General features: G+C 38.5%; 2 protein-coding genes across 6 annotated transcripts; one reads left to right on the top strand and one right to left on the bottom strand.

The window, feature by feature from the left end:
• The first annotated feature begins 25 nt into the window (after window positions 1–25).
• On the top strand, window positions 26–5,096 carry LOC140667117 (integrator complex subunit 12). 4 transcript variants are annotated; one of them, XM_072894814.1, is made up of 5 exons: window positions 26–164; window positions 2,402–2,579; window positions 2,652–3,014; window positions 3,303–3,375; window positions 3,455–5,096. In XM_072894814.1, exons 2-5 carry the CDS (start codon window positions 2,421–2,423, stop codon window positions 3,658–3,660), a joined length of 801 nt encoding a protein of 266 aa, XP_072750915.1. In that variant the 5' UTR covers window positions 26–164; window positions 2,402–2,420; the 3' UTR covers window positions 3,661–5,096. The 4 variants fall into 4 exon arrangements, with proteins under 4 accessions (XP_072750915.1, XP_072750916.1, XP_072750913.1 ...); XM_072894815.1 differs by lacking the exon at window positions 26–164 and adding an exon at window positions 1,647–1,669; XM_072894812.1 differs by lacking the exon at window positions 26–164 and adding an exon at window positions 1,813–2,095.
• A 2,824-nt stretch (window positions 5,097–7,920) lies between these two features.
• Plexb (plexin B) lies at window positions 7,921–20,622 on the bottom strand. 2 transcript variants are annotated; one of them, XM_072894802.1, is made up of 7 exons: window positions 19,070–20,622; window positions 17,424–18,010; window positions 16,421–17,346; window positions 15,926–16,329; window positions 14,516–15,008; window positions 10,635–14,417; window positions 7,921–10,540 (listed from the first exon to the last, which is right to left on the bottom strand). In XM_072894802.1, the coding sequence occupies exons 2-7, from the start codon at window positions 17,836–17,838 to the stop codon at window positions 10,433–10,435; spliced, it is 6,129 nt and encodes a 2,042-aa protein (XP_072750903.1). In that variant the 5' UTR covers window positions 17,839–18,010; window positions 19,070–20,622; the 3' UTR covers window positions 7,921–10,432. The 2 variants fall into 2 exon arrangements, with proteins under 2 accessions (XP_072750903.1, XP_072750904.1); XM_072894803.1 differs by lacking the exon at window positions 19,070–20,622 and adding an exon at window positions 18,357–18,786.
• Between the last annotated feature and the right edge of the window lie 86 nt (window positions 20,623–20,708).

Raw genomic sequence — 20,708 nt, 5'->3', positions numbered from 1 at the left:
AGAGACGCGACGATCCGACTGACATTCGGCGAGAGAAGGACGAGGCGCGTGATATCCTTGGCGCGCGCATGCGCCGTCAGCGGCACGAGAGAAATCCACGCTCGCTCTTGCCCTCACCCTCGCCCTCGCCGTCTCTCGTCATCGTCATCGTCGTCGCCCGCAGGGTAACTATTTTCGTCTCTCTTTGGTTATATTTTCGCCTTCTCCATCTTCCTCTCTCTCTCTCTCTCACTCTCTCTCTCTCTCGATCGCCGTGCGGCGTTCGATCTACCTCCTCGTTCGCGTCGCGTTCGTCGGCGGACGGAACGCGGTCGCGGATGCTACGAAATTTGGAAAATTCTCCGAGAGGCGGCCCCTCGAAGCAACCTTTAGATATATAACTTATTGTCTCGCACTTGAATTCACTCGGCGAAAATTTTTATCTCGGTTGTATACAGAGGAAATCGAGCACCATGCAACCACATTCTCCGAGTTCCTCGCGAGCGAGACACATTCGTAGGTGTCGTCCGGTTAGTGGCGGTATTTTTGAAAGCGCAGAAATTTGCGGATAAATTCGCGTTTATCGATCGAAAACACATGCGCTCTATTATATACGCGTCGCGTAATATTTAGAAAAGTAAATAATATATACTGTACCTTATTATTATGGCTGCTCAATATAATGTAATAATACTATTGTAGTCCAATGCTCTTATACTAAAGAATGTTTTTATGCTTGTGAATGTCTCCATCTCGAAAAGGTGGGATTAGCAATTGAAAAGTGAAAATTTGAAAGAGAGGAATTTTGGGAGAAAGAATTGTGATGCTTGAATATACAATATAGTCAGCGGGCTGAACATGACCTGTTAGATAAAAAGTCGAAAGAATTCTTTAGAATTTCAGATGTTAGGATCCGGTAAACGTTAGATATTCCTGAAATATTTATAAAATGTTTCCAAACTCCAAATATAACATCCCGATAATATTTGAAGAACGCAGACACAAATTCAAATAAGCACAAAATGTGTTGATTTTTTTTTATTATTTTGTATATTGTTTTATTTCATTTTTTGTTCCAAACATATATAAAAAAATAAAAGGTAGGGTTTATAAAATATTCTGAATATTTTACAATTATTTGAATGTACGTTCTATGAACATTTATTCTTTACTACTTATTCGAGGATATAGAGAACTTTTGGAATACGAATAAAATATTTCAGGAAAATATCTAGCGTTTACTGGGACATGTTATTATTTTCGGAAAAATCGGAGAAACATGATTTCAAGAAATTTTAAGATGAAAAATTTACACATCACACGCACATATATATATATATATATATATATATATATACACACATACAAAATTTACACATCACACGCACATATATATATATATATATATACACACACATACATACATACATACATACACACAATGCTGCTCGATGAAATATCTATGCGATATTGCTCTCATATTTGTCTTTTTATTAATTAGCTTAATTTTTACCTCTTTTAATCTAAATATTAATATTTATATAGTCGAATTTTTTTCGACGCGAATACTGTTTCCAAGCTTCAAGATAATATATAAAATATGCAAGTTTCAGAAAATCGATGATGAGAACGGTATACTGCACATCATTTTCAGTCAGTTGGGAATACGGAAAGTTTGAATACAATTTTTGTAAATATAAAATATATACATTTTTTTTTCTTTTAATATGATTTAAACAATTTTTTATATTCAAACATCGATAAATATTTTTTTAAAATTACATTATCGATTAAACGTCATGTGCAGCATATTATATAGATATATTTTCCATTAGATATTTTATTTTGAAGTTTAGCTCATCTTTAGCTTTACTACAAGATAAAATCTACCGTTCAAGATTCACGCGATAACCTAGAATTGCCTGGAAAAGTAAAGTAATATTTCATAGTAAATCGTTGCATGTGACGTGATCTACGATAAGGTCACAAATAAAGTGTCAATATTACATCTAGCATAATTATATACAGATATTAAGCGGCATGTCTTGTATTAATTCAGACTTTATGGTAATTTAAAAGGCAAACGTATCGCACAGTTTCGTTTCTGATAAAAAAGGTAAATATATGCAAGGTATTTAAAAAAAAAAAAAAAAGAAAGAAAGAACATGAGAACGTAGATTTTACCTTTTTTCGAATAATACTTATTTTACTCGAAGAGTATGTATTTATAATTTGCTCGCTCATATGTGAAAAAGAAGTTAACGCAATAAAGTATTTAAATTTTCAATACGCCAAACACATGTGCTATTACTGCGAAATATAACCTGACTTTACAGGTCTTTATTCAGTCTTATGAATTATTATGAATTATTTGTAAAATGTTTATAGAGCAGCGATTAATTAATATATATTGCATTGACAGAAAAGGATACTTTTGAAAGATGACTCAACTGGAATTAGATCCACAATTTACGCAGGGACTACGCCTTTTGCACTCCACTAACAAGGATTCTGCTGAACAATTGCGAGCTCTGTTAGATGAGGCGATTAAACAAAAGTATGGACCATCCAAAATGCTCTCCAATGTGCTACACAAGAAGGTAATAGTACGTTTAATGATGCCTATACAAATTATAGGAGTTTTTGTAATTTTTTTCCATTTTATTTCTCAGTACATGATGGAAGAACCAGTATTGAGCGATCACAGTAGCAGTAGCAGTAAGAAAAGCAAAAGCTCCAGCTCGTCTAAGCATTCGAGTAAATCCAGCAAAAATAGTTCTCCTGTTAATCTACCAGCACGCGATACACCACCAGACATCCTGCAGACAGACGATACTCTAGCGCTAGAAATTCTAGAGGATGATCTGACATGTGTCATTTGTAAAGGGATGGATGTTGGAGCGAGAAATAGGCTTGTAGAGTGTCAAGAGTGTCATTCTTTATATCATCAGGAATGCCATGTTCCGCATATTTTGGATTCGCAAATAGATGTGCCAAAACAAGTATGGTACTGTTCTAATTGTTCAAAATCTCAGGTGTGTGTATTTACTCGTATTTATAATTTGTGTGAGAATTGTTTGCGTACATTTTACACTGCTATATATACACTTGTTTCATATACATTTAACTAGGAAGAAATTTATTTTCATTAATATTTCGAATATAATTCATTATTAATAACTCTTTTTGATTACTGAATTCTTATTAAATTTTAAGAAAGAGAAATGTTAAATAAAGGATAATATTTTACTTGCGCGATATCAGTATAATTATTCTACTATGTAATTATGATTATTCTATTATGTAATTATGATATATTTTAGGTTTCGAAAGACCGAAGTTCGCCAAAAACTGTGATAGAAAGCAAATCCAAAGAACAGAAAAAGCCGAGCTCAAGTAAGTACAAACGTATAACATATTTGAAATGTAAAAGGAAATTTCATTTTTCAACTAAACTATTAATTAATTCTTGTAGACACTGGAGCTAAAGTGACACCAAATATTCATATTATAAGCGCGGATAAAAGACTGAAAGACATGATGAAGAAGGCCAAGCAAGACAAACGAAACACAGGTACTGCCACAAGTTCAAAGAACTCTTCATCAAATACATCTGCGCTATCCTCGATTAAATCTTCTCAGGATAAATTATTATACAAGATAAAATCAGGGGTAGAGTAAAAAATTGCGCAAGTTGTGCAAAAAATTCACTAAATAAACAAAAATGGATTATATATAGTGTGTGTGTGAGTGTGTGTATGTGAGTATTGTAAAAATAATTCGGAAGTTTTATTGAAATTATTTTATAATTGATCTTATTAATCTGTGGAGGAAAAGGGGTGACAATTTTTATGATTACTTTTTATGAATATATATTTTCATACGACGAGAGAATAATAGAAAGAGAGAGATTGTAAGAATCGCGGCCCCTTATGACAAAGACACAAGTTTTAAATAGACGATACACCACTAGTGCGTATTTATATTGAAGTTTAATCTCGAATTACATTCAATCGATATTAGTACAATTGGGCCTTTGTGTAGTGTCTGAATTTCTTACTGCCTATAAATACAATTCCATATTATACAATTTATTAATAATTGTACAAACGTGCCATGTAAATTTGTTATCTTTATAAGCTTTCGCATTATTATTACAAAAATATTAAGTATGTAGAAAATAATGACATAATATTACTATTAGCTAATAATTATTACACACGTAATATCGTTTGTAATACAAGTCTGCGTTGATAGTTTTAAAATGTAAATATACAATAGATTATTTTTTAATACCTTTTTATTGATATATTTATAAAAGGAAAGCGATAAAATTATACAAACTTCACATATCTCAAGATTGCGTATTAATTGTACTGTTATATATATGTATAGCATATACAATTTCGTGACCGAAATCAACTCTGCACGTACCGAGTACGTTGATTTATAATTTATATCGCGTAACGCGATACAACATTGACATCGGAATTGTCAATGTTTGTCAAAATGCACAGTGGAAAATTATAACGCGCGCCAAGTATATACGTTCTACTGTATACAAGATATACATGTAAATTCCACGTGTATTCCGCGAATGCGGAGGTGGAGGTGGTGTATTAGAGTCGCGAACTAATAAAAAAAAAGAATTCCAAATTAATATAACACGACTTACGTAACACGCGCGACTCTGACGACTTTCGAATGGCGTGTATTCTTGAAAAGTTCACGCGTATTTATAGTAACAATATTTAGATCTTATAGCGCACCAGCGAGCTGTGATAATTTTACACGGGCTATATAGCTGATGTATACCGCGTGCCCGTTTAATTACAATAAATATTTACCGACAAAACCAAAAGGAGATTTTGAGTATTTGTTTGCAAAAAAAAAGGGGCTGGAAAAATCGATATCATCTCTGCGGGTAAATTATAACAAATTGTTGATTGTAATGACTCAAATTAGAAACGAGTTCCCACTCGAACGCTCGTGGCCCTTTCTTCTTACACTAACGATTATCAAAACGATGTAGGACACGTGGTCCGTTATGATCTTAATCGTAAGACTAATAATTAGAAGTCTGTACAGCTGAGATTGCGGGTGGGCGAAATAACGAAGAGATAATACAATACTAATCGTTTATAATACCAATATATTTTTTGCGATTTTTTTTTTTTTTAAATGCAATTAGTCGTTTGTCCCTACGTCCCATTGAAAATTTGGCAAGAATCATTTCGTTTTCTCGAGTGTTGCTTAAAGTCTACTCGTGCGCGGGATGGGAGGAGAAATTGGGCTGAAATACTATATACAATGGAAAAGGGGCAAGGGAGGGGGAAGAGAGCTATTCGCGTGGGGGTTGTAATTGTACGTACCGTACATACACGCACACACACATATACACACAGCACACACACAAATGGATAAAGACATAGTAAGAGCATTATATGGACCGAGCGTTCGAGGAGAAGGGATATTGTATACAAATACACGTAGAAAAAAAAACACTCTGAACTGTGCCCTAACATTCTCTCTCGCATAATACATATATATATATATACATAGGATGCGAGAGACAACACTGAGGCACAATTCACATAGTCTTTTTCTACATACATCTGATGTATCCAAGTATGTGTACTCCCCCTTGTCGAACGCTCGGTCTTATTATGCGATAAACGCAATGAGCGTATGCACGCATCTTAATGAATAGAGGACAGACGCTTTTCCCGAGGTACATTTAATGGCAATTAAGATTTGGTCAATATAATGTCACGTTTAACGTATATAATTAATGTTACTTTCTTTTTTTCATAATCTTCACAATATATATGCTACCAGAGAGATGTATCTTCGGAAATGCTAACGAAGTGAAAATGGCATTGGTCATAGCAATTATTGGTCGTCAGTTATTGTATGTTGTTGGCAATAATTGTCGCATAAAAGGCATTTAATCGTACCTACGGAAATAGCGGCGATCGAGAATATAGAAGAGAAGTATCTTCAAATGAAAAAAAAAAAAAAAAAAAAAAAAAAAATTATAAGGATTTTATCTCGCTCTTTCCCCCCCCCTCCCCCCCCCCCGGTTCATCTTCTCTTCTCGAAGCTTAACCAGAAGTAATATTTAACTCGAGACACGATGTTGAGATTTACCTCTATAAATTACAAAGCATGACACACTAATCGCCTCGCGAGAATCACCTCTCAGTCCGTTGCGTTATAATCACATACGTTGAATGCAGAATTGACAAGCTTTTCAGATTGGATGGAGTCGACTTTCGACTGTACAATTTGCTCGGAAAACTCTGCTGCGTATATTCCGGAAATTGTAAACATTTTAAGCATTCATGCATTAATCTCTTTAATTGTCATCTCGATAAAAAATTCAGCCAACGTTTGCAGAAACATCTCTCAATATTTTATCGATATATCAATCATACGGTATACATACATAATTAATTTCATTTCATTTAATTATTCCTACTTGATTCGCGTATCCAGAATATATATATATATATGAAAGGGGTAAAAATTGTGTAATGCGAGAACGTGGAAAAGTGAACGTAAAATAACATCCTTTTAAATCGACTTTTCTCCGATTTAACGCGGCAGAGTCGCAAGCACTTGTACGTTCGTAAAGTATAACGAGACGCTATTATATGGATTCTATTGGATCAAACTCGAACGTTGCTCGATATATGTATTTTACATATCGCACGAGTATCTTCCAACTAAATTTCATGGAAAAGAAAAACATCTTGCGCTTGTCAGGAGGCCCACTAGCATCCTATAATAACGACGTGGTGTGTGTCTGTATGTGTGTGTGTGTGTACATTTGTATATACGAATATATTTGCGCACGTGTGTGTTCCCATGTACGTCAATCTGCACGGCATAATATTGTATAATATTGAAACGCAAAGAAACACCCGTATTCTCACCGCGCACAAAATTAAATAAATTGCACCAGATATCAACATACAAGCTCTCGAGTAAACGCAAACACATTTAACGACAAACCTGCGCGATTAGAATACGGAATAAAGTTAAATACTCTTGCGTACAGCTATAAGATAGCTGTTTCCCTTTTCCTCAATTTCTTTTTTTTTTTTTTTTTTTTTATGAGGAAATGTACAAGTTTACTCGCGTTTTAGAGAACACACTGTTAAAACACAGTAATACAGTGGCTCGGTAATAGTCTTGTTTCTTAAATACAAAATTACGGCAGTGATAAAGGAAAAATCAAAGGGTGCAATATATAATATATGTATATACATATACTCTATTCCTTCCCTCGTTAAGGGAAACAGAGGACGTTTGTAGGGTGTGTAGCGACGGCAATTTTCTATCGTTGTGCATTTTCGCGAAAACAACGTTAACGGCAGTGCTTACGTGTCGATTAAGTCATTTGTAATATAATCGTAATTACTAATGACACATTGCAACTGTTACATTTTGAGTTAACGCGCTCCTCTCTCAATTTATACATATGTGTATATAATTCTTAATTACAAGTTTTTATCAAATAAAAATGTCGGCTTACATTATTAGAATGTCTGAAACCGAAAAGAGAGAATACAATACTTTCAACGCAGGGACGAACAAAGTGCAAACCCGTTACACCTTATGTTCCCATTCATACAATTTTTAATCATATATATTTTTATATATATATATACGTATATAAATGTACTTTCGTTATCCTGTGTTTGCACGGATTTCGATACCGGTTCGAAATTCCAGTTAGCTTAATTGTATGAATGTTCCAATTTGCGTACACTAAATTTCAGTGGAAATATAATCTTTTTGTGAATTAAATGTATATATATATATATATATAATATAGGTATTATGTAATGTGTCCGTAATTGGTTTTTGGATATCTCGAGTTCGCGAAAACATGGCACCTCTACGAACGTTAAACTACATATGTAAAAAAAAAAATACATACGAAACGATAATCAATATGAAAATTCAGTTCAATCTCATCTGAGGAAGACTGTATCAAGCGGTATTAAGTTTGTTCACTGTTCGTACCAGTCTCTCAAAGTGAGAGAGAGAGAGTAAAGAATCATCCATTCTCATAAATAAAATTTAAATAAATTTAATTAACAATATCGCATACAAGATTTATCATCGCTCTCTAAAAATATATAATCAAACTACACCGTGTTCTATTTTCTAGGAAAAAAAATCTCGAAAAATTACTTAAGAACAAATTTCTTACCGCATCGAAACAGACGGCACGCATAGACACATACTTGCATAAAAAAGCGAACAGACATACAGACATATAATATTCATACAATTCGATACAAAGAGACACGTGATAAAACTTACAGATACTGTAAAAACTTACAGATTGACGTACATACGCGCCCAAGTTACAATTTAATCCTCGTGTAATATAAATAAATACGATATATATATATATATATATATATATATATGTATGTATATATATAATAGAGAAATACACAAGTTGTTGATGATCGTGAATGGCAGAGGAGCCTGGGGACCTAGAGTATATAATTGAAATTACACGACGGCATTATTAAGTACAAGAGTATGAGCATGTCCCCAGCCTCCCTGGACCTATGTCGATGACTCGTCGATCAAGGCTTGTTATGCCTCGACTGAAGGACGAGCTTATATTGGCTAAACAGATCGACAGTTGTGAAGAAACTTGGCAGTGTGTAACGTGACAAATATAATAATTGTCCACTGATATTACGCAATATTGAAAAAAATTCGTTAAAAAAAGGAAACAAAGGGGGAAAAAAATGCGAATTAAAAAAAATTCTGCCAGTCTTATATATTAACTAAAAATAAGCAAAAGGCGATTGTTCAAAGAATACTGTGTATGTGTGTGAATGTGTGTGTATCGTTGTGCCACGAGTGTCTGCGATACATATGACTATTATTACAATAATAGCACATAAATCTCGGCCAAATACAAAACTCTTTCTCTACACATGATGAAAAGTTTATAATATTCTTGCATCAGTAATCTAAAAAAAGATCTGCTTCGTTTTACATCTGTCATTCATTATTTCTAACAATATAGCAGTAATTATAATGGGAGCATTAATATTTATATGTATATATAGACAATAATAAAGAAATAATAATAATGAATAACCGATGATGATGATAATAATAATAATAACATATAATAATATAATAGTACAATAAAAAGATAAAGTTATTAGGTAGATGCTTTACAAATAACCTTTCTAAAACATTATAGCACTTTACCGTGTACAGCACGGTATTTGTGTATGGCATAAAGAGAAAGAGAAGCAAAAAAAAAAAAAGATAAAAATAAGAGAAAAAGATTTGTTTGACATACACGATATACGTGGATAGGCCTAGAGTAGACTGAGCTGCTCTTATATAACTTTTAACTTTAAATTTTTTTTTAACGCGCGTTACTTTAATCGCCTTAATTTAATATTATCTGTTACTCTGTCTCTGTGAATTATAAGGGTACGTAACCCTCAATTTATAATACATATAATCCCTCTCTAACTAGCTCACTACAATCCGTGGAGGTGTGTCGCGCATGATTCTTTGCTTTATATATATATTTTTTTTTCATGTGTATATATATAACATATTAATAATTATATATATATATATATCATAATGAAGATATAATAGGCATAGCCACTCGTGCTCGGATCACAGACTACTCGCTGCCGTACGTTGCTCACGTACAGACAGTCTGGTGGACACTATGGCTTTCTCTCACTTACCATTAGACATGTTACTTTTTACTTTATGTGTTCCGTATTTTGCGTACACACGTATAGATATCAGATCGACCGTAAAATTTACACTTTAAATTTCTTCCCTAATAAAGTATTTGCACCGATCCACGTCTCAGATCCTCAAGAGATCCCGGCAAGAGAAAAACGCTGAGACAATGTTGTAAACGTAACAACATCGTGAAAAATAAAGTCAATAAAAATAATTTAATTACTTAAAACTAAATTATCTCTCACTACGATAACAACAATCGTCCGTAAAAGACATTCTACGAATTGAGATTCGAATTCGATGAGAGATTCATATATAAATACTACTTTACTCGATTTCTAGAGAGATTTACAATAGGCATCTGTCCAGCGTCATAATTGAAAGATCAGAGGCGCGTACACATTGCCGTACCAATATCCATACATGTTTACAAGCGTATTTCGGTATGGCCAACACGTAAAGACGGTAAAATACTACCACGAGGACTCTGTCTATAATCCCGTGACCTATCGCCTGACTAGCCCTAACGAAATCGCGTGTATTTCTTTTTACGGCATTGTTATTCACACGGTGTGTTGTATTTGTGTAATATTTGTACATATGTAACGAGGTGTATCTGATGCATGAAGTGGAGGCACTAGTCAGTGTTTCTGGAGAGGTTGACGGGTCCTGGGATGGAAGTGAGGAGGGTATGTCAGCAGGCACTGTTCTCTTCTCCCTCGAGCGTGTACGCTACATTTTCTAGTCTATGAGCTAGGTGTAGTTTGCGACAGCCCGCATCTGTCTCCAAGGCCTCTAGGATCTGAAAAGAATTTCGCAATGTTGTAGCTAATCTTGGAATGTCGAAGTGAAAAAAAAAAACGAGAGAACAAAAAAAGTCGGATCAAGTTACTTACTTGTTCATAATACTTGCTGACATAAATGTAGAGCTCTTTCAGCGCCGCGATCACATCAAACTCGTTGGCATGAGACGCGCTCAATTGCTGCATGGCACTAGACATCTCCTGGTCGGTGATCTGCGGCAGTCTCTGCACATCCGAGTAAAATCGACCCACTTTCTCACGATAGTGCGGTATATCCTTGGCGAAGAGCAGCTTGTTAGATGGCGAGTCCTTGCCCAGTCTGTGTTCCGTCATCGAGCACGAGTCCATGAACGTTTGCGCGATTACGGAAAGACTCGAATCCACTGTCGTAGACTTGTTGATGTCGAACATAAAGTCTGGATTCTTAATGAAATTTACCCAGAATCGGAGCGGCAGACTGTTCGACTTCCACGCGTGCGGCACTTCTGGATCGATAATGCCGTGCTGTTTAGCCGCCTCGTCGAGGAGATCGAACAACCATTTAACCGCGCTTGGCAGCGCTTCATTGGCGGTTAGTATGGTATTTAGAAAATCATCGACAAACTTTTGTACAGTGCCCTTGGTCGAGAGCAATCGCGTAAGGAATATCTCCGGAATCGCCTTGTGCGTTCTCTCGGGATGGTGATGCTTGCTGCTACTGTTGAAGCCTAAACCGGGAGGATAATGCACATCTTCGATAGGCCTCACCAGATGATACAGTCGCTGATTACCACCATGGCCGCTCTCAACGTCACCGTTCGCCGTTATGATGGGCGGCGAATGCTGGGAGTCAAAGTATAGGCCGCTCACGGGATGATTATACATAACGGGACTGATCAGTCCGTGATTGGGTGTGGATGGAAGATGCGTGGACGAACAATGATTCGAATGTCGATGTAGATGATGATGCGACGGAGGATGATGCGGATGATTCGACGGCTGCTGCTGTGGATGATAATGCGAGGGCTTGCAATTTTGGCAGGGCGGTTTGCACGCCACTAAGAAACCGTCGTTCTGTCGGGGGATCAGCGACATCACCGCCGACTCTTTGACCCCGTAATGCGACAATGTATTTATCTTCTTCCACTCGCCGCAGCCCTTGGTCGTGAGATCCTCGTCCTGGAGAGTCAAGTGACCACCACGACCGTGCCGCCATTCTAGATCAACGTCATGTACGGACGGCCTCAGAGAAAATGGAGTATTCTTATACAGCGCATCGAGGATCTTGGACTTTACCTGGCTTATGGTATCGCAATCCAGGACCTTGCACTGTATCTTTTCATCGAGATCGTCTTGCACCACGTGCAACGTGACGATCGTGTGCTCGATCTGCTCGCGTAACAGTCTCTCCTCCGAGAGAGAGTATCTTGCATCGTGCGTAATTACGTCCACCGGTCCTTTTTCGATCTGATGCTTGATCGCTTTGAAGAGTAAGAACAAAGATGAGCCGGCGTAGTCCTTAAGATAGTTATACATGCAGAGCGCCATCCAATTCGTCAGCATCTTTTCTACCACGGATTCAGTTCGCCTTAGCATAAGTTGCGGATGCTTTGTGTTCACCGCTTTGTCGATCAATCTCAATAATAGATTCATCAGGATATCCGTGGCATATTCCATCTTTCCCATTAGAACTACCATAAGTAAGGAAGCGACGTTTACTTTGTCTCTGATATTAAAATCTTTCTGCGCTTCCAAGGTCTCTATAAATGTCAGCACAAAATATTTATTGTTGACGAGTTGCTCAAACTGTACCATCGCCGTGTCGTAGTTGGTACGCGAGATATTGCTGCGCGAACGCGGATCGTTCAATATGGGATGATCTATTACTCCGGGGAAGAATACTTTCATAATGTAGTTTTTATGGTCGAGAGTGGGTATGCCTGACGATTCAAGATCCGCAGTCAAGTCCGTCATGTCCGTCTGCAGTTCCGCGAATGCTTGCTTGCACTCCATCCGGACATTACTTTCAAGCGTATCCATCTGTATCTGTATGCGCTTATACTCACGCTCCGCTTGAGTGCTCTTACGGCGATAAATGACCAACACCAGGACGAATAGAAAGATGAGACCAAAGGTGCCAGCGGCAATGCCGGCGATCGCTTCCGGGGGTATCGGATATGACTTGATGACCTCGTACCGTAGAGAGCCGATGGGGAAACGTAAACTACGACCGACTCGTACCACTACTAATGGCAATCCGCTCTCGGTCTTGATGCCGAGCTCATCCGTGTCGGGGGGCTGTTGATCCGGTGGCGTGCAAACTAGTTGCGTGAGAGCGAGTGATGTCACATTACACGGCATGGTGCCTACGGTAACGTTCACGTCGGATTCGTCGCTGGCATAGTTGAGATTCTCGCCTTCGATCACTAGCGTGTCACCTTTGTATAGCTTGACGTTTCGTGGAAATGGGAAGAATTTCGGATCCTCGACGTAGAGCAACCGATTACGAAGATTCTGAAAGTGCTTTTCCAAATCTCTCACGCTTTCCACGTTATCCATGATGAAGGCGATCTTGAGAGACAGCTGGGACTCCTTCAGTCTTAACGATTGCGGCGATGAAGTGCCTTGGGCATTAGCGGTCGCTGAACGTTCATTACGTCGAATTGAGGTGAATCTCTTGGTGACGCTCGGACTCGGACACTCCATTTGCGTGGGATTCAGGACGGTACAAACGGTTCTATTCACCGGCAACGGTTCGTTGTCAAAGTAAACTTCCATCTCAGGTTTCTGAATAGTGTCCAAATTCGTCCCGTGCACGGTGATCATACGGCCGCCCGAGGCAAAACTCCTCAGGGGTTTAATCTCCATTATGGTTGGATCGTGAGTGTAATTATATGGATTATTCACGAGGGTGCGATTCGCACCATCGATATTCAATGTTAGCCTGTGAATCCGCCTGACGCGGCCTGATTTACTAGTTACGCAAGTCAGCCTCGTGCTGCTCGCTTGCGTTGCGTTTACCTGACATGGCAGCTCATCGAGGTACGCCGATATCGCACTGCCAATATTTAAATACTTACCGGTGATAGCCAATTGCGTGCCCCCGCTTTGTGGCCCAACTGATGGATACACACCCGTCAAGCGTATATCCTTGTAATTGAATAATACTGCGCTTTCCGTGAAACCGGCGTCATTTCCAACCACAACGGGCGCTGTGTCTGTAGCCTCGTGTCGACCGGTGCGACAGACGATGCGCACCGACACTTCGTAATCTACCAGAGTACACGGAGTGTCACCAATGTGTATCTTACCCTCCACGTCGCTCTCCTTCAACCCAAGATTGCTGCCCTCTATGGTCACCAACGTACCGCCTTCGACAGGACCGCTCAGTGGTTTGATCATATCTATCCGAGGCTTTGGACACTCAGTCAACGACGATTGCAGACACGAGTGCCGATACACACAGCTGTTCCCGCACCAAGTGCACTCGAATCGAGCGTCCCGCGTCAAGCACAGGGAACAGTCCGCGTGCTCGCGATGGGAGCCGAGCACCTCGCACTTGTACAAAATTATCGTCGTCTTATCCACATGATGATTCGTATTCCAGACAACTGTCACCTCGGCTTCGTATTCGCCAGTGACCGCTTCGTATGAATATACCGTCTTATCGCATACGATGAGGCGACTACTGTCCACGCGAGCTTGTACCTTCAGATTAGCACCCTCGATACTGACGATACATTGGAATCCGCTATGGCCTACCTGCGGATGCGGCAGATTTTCTACCTCGAGCACTATCTCCTTGGGCACGCTGTTTGGCAGCATCAATGGCTCCTTGCGTTCTACGAATCTTGGACAGTGTCGCGCGCCTTGAGGAGCAAGATTGATCTGATTTTGCTGAAAAAAAAAAAAAAAGAGAAAAATATTTATTATAGCACGAGATAAATTTATGTAAAAGCAATGAATAGTATAACGATATTATAAATGAAACTTACATTTTCTCCCAATATAATGCCCTGACAACTAGTATTATGAGTGCATTTGTTGTCATAGACGCACCAGCTGCACGCCCATTGCGATTTTACGCATTCGGTGCACACGGTGTGTCTCGAACAATCAAAAAATGCAAAGTTACGCGAGACGAAATCTTTGTTTGTCTCGCTTGATCGTACGGATAATGGCACGAGCGCATGATCGGCGCCTTCGGGAATACTAGGTCTCTCCATGACAGGTGGCGTTGGGCAAGACAATCCGAAACCAGTCATCAGCGCGTCTATTGGATCAGCGTTACCAAAAACGCACTTGTAATTAGCGCCTGCTGGTAATTCCGGCAAAGTTCTGATTGTTAATTGCACCGTAGTCATCTGATTAATAGGCATACGATCAGGTAGCACCTGCTCGAAATCGATGCACTGTTGACCTGTACCCAAGGATAACCATCGTGGACTGCTGTGACTTGCTTTTTGACAATCTCCTCTCACCGTACACCTATAGCAATGATCAACAAGATATTTAAATTGTTATCTATAAATCTAGCAAATACTAGTGACACAATTCTATACATACAGTAGTACGTGAAAGTTTTGAGCCAAACAATTTTTAGTACATATTTATTATACGATAATCGTTAAAACAATTCATATATATAAACAAAATGCATTTATTTATTTATTTGTACTTTAATCAATATAACTTTACACATTTTTAATAATTTTAAATACTTTATTTTTTTCACAATGTTTTATTATAAACAGTGTAAAAGTATCACGCCAAATATTTTTATATGCATAACGCAAAAAAATATTTTTGAAAAATAACAAAAAATGTAAACTTTTTTTAAACTCAATACTCTATTATCATACCTTTAGAAGGCATCGATCAAATTAAATTAGAAATGCGATCTTGTAAATCAGGAAATAAAAAATACTTATATAAGACAGAATTATGACAAGATTTGCAAATTCAATAGTAAAATTTACACAAGATTGCATTTCTAATTTCATTGGATAGATGCCTCGTCATTATGCTGCACTGATTGTTTCTAAAAGCATGATAACAAGGCTATTTATTAAATTTAAAAAAAAGTTTACATTTACTATTTTTCAGAAATATTTTTTTCCGTTATGCATATAAAAATATTTGGCGCGATACTTTTGCACTCTTCATAACAAACCATTCTGAAAAAATAAAATATTTAAAATTATTAAAAGTTTGATTAAAGTGCAAATAAATGCATTTCGTGTGTGTGTGTGTGTGTGTGTGTGTATGTGTGTTTTTAGCAATTATCATATGAATATATATTAAAAATTGTTTGGCACAAAACTTTTGCATTCTATTTTTTTTTATCTTGAGAAATAAGATAATATATAACTTTATAGTTTTATACTCAAATTTAATCTATTTACCTCTTTTCTAAAGAGCACCAGCCGCAGTAAGGATCTTTTGCATCAAGGCAACTGCTACAATTTGTGTAACCACTACAATGCTCCACTTTGACCTTTGATACCTTCGAAGTAGACAATACATAAATATAATCGCCATCTGGTGAAATCAATGTATCTGGCAATAGCTTTTGTCCCTTGTCGATTGTAACATTCTCGTAGACGAATGCTTCGGTTCCGGTTAATAAAACCTTCTTGAGAATGCCATCGTTCGTGCCGAGAAATGCTACAGTGTGACTTTCAGTATTGGCGATGGTTACTGAAGAGATGAAGGTATCAGGAAAATGTAGGACAGCCTGGCCTGTAATTGGTGATACACCCGAAATTTTCAGTCCAACTTCGCAAAAGTTGAGAATGTTTCCTGTAGTCTGCACAAAGAGAACAAAACAACATTCAATATAAAAAAAAAACAAGAAACTCCGCAATATACTTATCTGTTTAATAATTTCATTTACTTACACCAGCGGTAGGACACTTTCCGTCTTGTATAGGACCGCTGATGTAACCCATATTTCGATACTTGATGCTACCGTTAAAACACATGTGAATATTTTCATTGAACTTGGTTTCAATGTCTTGCAGGCTGTATATGCAAACTGCCGAACGTGATAGAGCTTCGTTCGTGATGCCTCTACTGGGTGAAAAGACGGTAACAAATACCGGATCACCCACGGAGATGCCAAGTTGCATGGCCAGGTCGCTACCCGCTGCAGCAACCTTTGCATCCTGTATCAAGTTGTAATAATGCTGCTTTCCATCTCCCACATCAACCGTACATTGCAGAGTTACTTCCGTGTAACTATCATAATTCGGATCGCTTATACAACTTCGCGCTAGTCTAGAGATGTATCCCAGTTCTTCCTGTTCGGGCAGATACGATTGCTTCTGCACCAGAACAAAATACGCGTAGTCGCTCGCGTTGAAACCGTACACGTATTTAACGAGAAAATGATCTCGGTACTTGACGTCGATGTACACGATCGACTGTTTGTTGAACGTGTATTCGGCGAAATCCAGCTTGTCGAGAGTTCTACTGGAAATGGCGGGCACGTCGTGACGATAATCCCCTTTATTAGTGAACGTCGTTCCCACGTAGAGTATGTTTGTTTGCCCCCACGGATTGTATTTCTCAGGTCCGATGAAAGCGTACGTGGACGAGTTTTCATCATTGGCAGCTACGCTGAGAGGTATAAACTCTGGCTTGATGGATATGTTGGACATTTTGTATTTTTCGCAAGCACCTTGAAGAAGGGAGCCGCAAGTGATTAACGTCTGCGACTCGAACTCGGCAATTAGTAGCTTGTTCACATTATCCATTAGAGAGGTGGTTATGTCTCTTGTCATACAACCTGTTGCATGACACTGAGGATTATCCATTCTTGGTCCTGAAATGAAAGAAAGATCAATAATTATTTCACTTGTGTATTACAAAGTCATATGCCAAAATGTGAAAAGAACTAACCTGTCGAGACATACTCTTCCAATTTGAGATTCGAATCAAGTTGAAAGAGTCTGTTGACTGCCCCCACATACAACCTTCCCGTAGAAGGATCTATGGCGAGATGATTAAATCTCAAAGCTCCCTCTCTGGTTGTATTGGCCTCCAAGAGAAAATGTCCGTATCGCTGTCCATTTTCCGGTGGAAACTGTGCCAATATATGCGGTGATCTATTGTCTTGTATCGGTGGAACAGTGCTGGCAGGAGTATCTATCGCTGCAGTCGCCAATATTACTAGGAACCATGTGACAATGGACATGGATGAAAAGGATGAGCGATAAACGAGCGGGAGCTGAGGCGTCACTGTGAGCGATTTGGGAAATGACTGGTTAAGTCCCAGGAATCTCATGGTGTGTATGCGACAGCTGACAAAGCACATGAGCACACGCTACACGTGTGCGTCAGTGCGTATGCAGGTCTAAGGTAGGAAATGTAAAAGGTATGGTATTGGGATGCGTGCCCTGCTACGCTGGTAGTGAGCCAGTGTTAACGCAGTACTACCAGCTGTGCTTAAATCTAGACACCGACATGTCGATCATTGTCTGGTACCCCTGAAACAAAACAGATTAATTACATTAAAATACATGTTAATTAATTATTTTACTTAATAAAGCTCACACATTAATTGCATATAAGTTTTATTTAATTATTTTACAATTATTATCTCAACACACATTTTCAATTTTATTATATTAAATTTATATATCATATTTAAATAAAATGCATTTCAACTATCTAATTTCTTTTTTGCACATTTTTGCAGTAAATTAATAATAATATTTATCAAAGTTATATAGATTTTTCAAAGTAACCTTAAAAAAAAAAAAAAAAAAAAAAAAAAACGCACAGCAACGTCTTTAATCATCTGGATGCGATATATTGAAAAGAAAAAATTACCTCGCGACGAAACACTATGCGAAACAATTAAATACGTTTAAATAGAAATCCATTCGTCCGTCGTGTACGCGAGTTTCCATTTTAAAACGTTTTTCTCATCGACTGTCTAGGAGCGTAAATAGGGAGCTCGTCGAACTCGAGCTAACAATGAAAAAGCACACGCGACGGCGACGGTGAGAGGAAAATGGGAGGAAAGGGAGGGGAGGCAGGAGGGGGGAGGGAGAGAGAAAAAGAGAGAGAGAGAGAGAGAGAAGGAGACGGAGAAAGAGAGAGAGAGAGAGGGGGGGGGAGAGAGAGGGAGATGGCTTCGAATTTCGGACAATACCGTAACACGCACCGCCCTTTATTAACGTGACCAGCGTATGTAGCTGCACTTGACAGCTAAAGGCCACTGTCTTGGCACAAAGAGGCAAGGATTACCATCCCCGTTCCACCACCCTCGTCCCCACTCTCCCGCCCCTCCTCCTCATCATCTCATTCCCATCGCGATCACGTCGCGATACCAAAACACGACCTGGCGACGGCGACGAATGAATAGATAATCTGGCGAAGGAGCGGAACGAAAGACTCCTCGATTTTGGCGCAACGAACGCGGAAAGCGCGTGTAGGATACGGGCCCTCGGCGCGAGCAACAATCTCTAATCTCTCGGTCTCTCGGGCGAGACGGCAGGGCCGCCACTGTACCTCCACTCACGGCGGAACGAAATTTTTACCTTTTGCTGGCGAATGTGCACGCTACGAGGCTCGTGCAACGATGTGACGTTCGCTACGGCACATCGCGAATATGCGACATGCTCGCGATGGAGGAGGCTCGCTCCCGGTTCCGATTTCCGTAGGGAGGCAGGCCACTGGTCGCCACCACGAACGGGTTGTCGCTGTGTCGCCGCCGTGCCGTGGCCACCACCGCACACGCACACGCACAATGCACACCCGCGCCAATCCGGATCCGGGGAATTGTCACCGGATGATTATCCGCGACGATGATCGCGTAATGTCTCGATAGCATACACGTCGGTGCCGCGCGAGCGCCCGAGCGGCCGTGCGTGTCACCTCACAACACAACACTGCAAACGGCGGAGTCGGGATCGGCCGCCATTAAAATTCGACCGACACGGGGGCTGGGGGCTGGGGGCTCCGCTTCTGCTCTCTGCCTCTGCACTCTGCCTCCGCTTCTGCACGAGTTTCAGAGTCGGCGGGGGCGGGGGCCGTGACTGTAGCTACGGCATGTGCCATGCGCCGCTCTTCCGTTATTCCTTTCTCTCTCGCTCTTTTCCTACACTCCCTTCTTTCCTCTTCTTTCTCGAGAACACGTATTAACATTTCTCTTTCTTCCTTACTCACCCTCTCTCCTTCGTTTACGTATACCGTATACGTATATATATATGCTTGGAACTTTTGTCTAACAAAGCTAGAATTATTTTATATTATGTAGTTTTTTTTTTAATTTCTTTTTTTTAAATCAAGTATATCGCGAGATATGTACATATTGAGTTTCCCAAAATAATAATTCGTTTTAAAATAAAATTCAAAACTAATTCAGTAAAAACAGGTTTCTCTTTTTCCACGTGTTTCCCCAAGCTGTCAAATTTGAAATATGTTGTAATTATATAAATAATAATTTTTTTATACAGAGAAACTATTGATACATACGCGATAAAAATAATCGTCAATCTTCTTAATTTGGCTCCTGAAGTTTATATATGGAGTTCAACAAGAGTGCAACTTTTGAGACACTCTGTATTTATCCATATCACCACGTTTCTACGCATGTACATGCGCATCTTCTCTTTAATTTGTATATATATATATCTCACTTTACATTCTAACAAAGGATTACTTTTTACATGTGTTTTTTTTAATGTTGCATCAGTTATATTTGATATTGTAGGATTAGATGTAATTATTCGATCCAATAAAAATTACACCATTTGTATACAGAACAAGAAAAACAGATAATTGGATAATATATCACATTCGACACTAATCTTACAACTACAACGTGAAATTAACACTGTATGTACGATCGAAATGACGTTTAAGAATACAGGCGGTAAATTTAAAAGATGAAATGTTTTCGAAAAAAAAAGAAACGTGAAATAAGTTTTCAGTTAGTCGAGGAAAAAAAAAAAAAAAAGAACAATCACAGTGTCGTTACAAACTATCAGAATTTATAATAAAATGTTACATATTTGCAACTCTATTAACAATAAATACGACTCGATACAAGTTAATTATTCTCGAAATCAAAAACTATTTTTATCCTCTTTCACGCGAGGTTTAATGGTTTAAATAGTATATACCTTTGTACTTACGTTTTTTTCCCTTTGTACAAATGCGAAAAAAAAATGAAAG

The sequence above is a fragment of the Anoplolepis gracilipes genome, chromosome 6 (assembly GCF_047496725.1).
Source record: "Anoplolepis gracilipes chromosome 6, ASM4749672v1, whole genome shotgun sequence".
Taxonomy (NCBI): domain Eukaryota; kingdom Metazoa; phylum Arthropoda; class Insecta; order Hymenoptera; family Formicidae; genus Anoplolepis; species Anoplolepis gracilipes.
This window is presented reverse-complemented; position numbering and strand designations above follow the sequence as displayed.

Excerpts from the sequence above, each read along its gene's own strand:
- Plexb (XM_072894802.1), bottom strand. The coding sequence starts at position 17,838 with ATGTGCTTTGTCAGCTGTCGCATACACACCATGAGATTCCTGGGACTT. Across the intron at positions 16,330-16,420 it reads GAAAGTGTCCTACCGCTGGT|ACTACAGGAAACATTCTCAA; the intron begins GTAAGTAAATGA and ends CTCTTTGTGCAG. Across the intron at positions 14,418-14,515 it reads GCATTATATTGGGAGAAAAT|CAAAATCAGATCAATCTTGC; the intron begins GTAAGTTTCATT and ends TTTTTTTTTCAG.
- LOC140667117 (XM_072894814.1), top strand. The coding sequence starts at position 2,421 with ATGACTCAACTGGAATTAGATCCACAATTTACGCAGGGACTACGCCTT. Across the intron at positions 2,580-2,651 it reads CCAATGTGCTACACAAGAAG|TACATGATGGAAGAACCAGT; the intron begins GTAATAGTACGT and ends TTTATTTCTCAG. Across the intron at positions 3,376-3,454 it reads ACAGAAAAAGCCGAGCTCAA|ACACTGGAGCTAAAGTGACA; the intron begins GTAAGTACAAAC and ends TAATTCTTGTAG.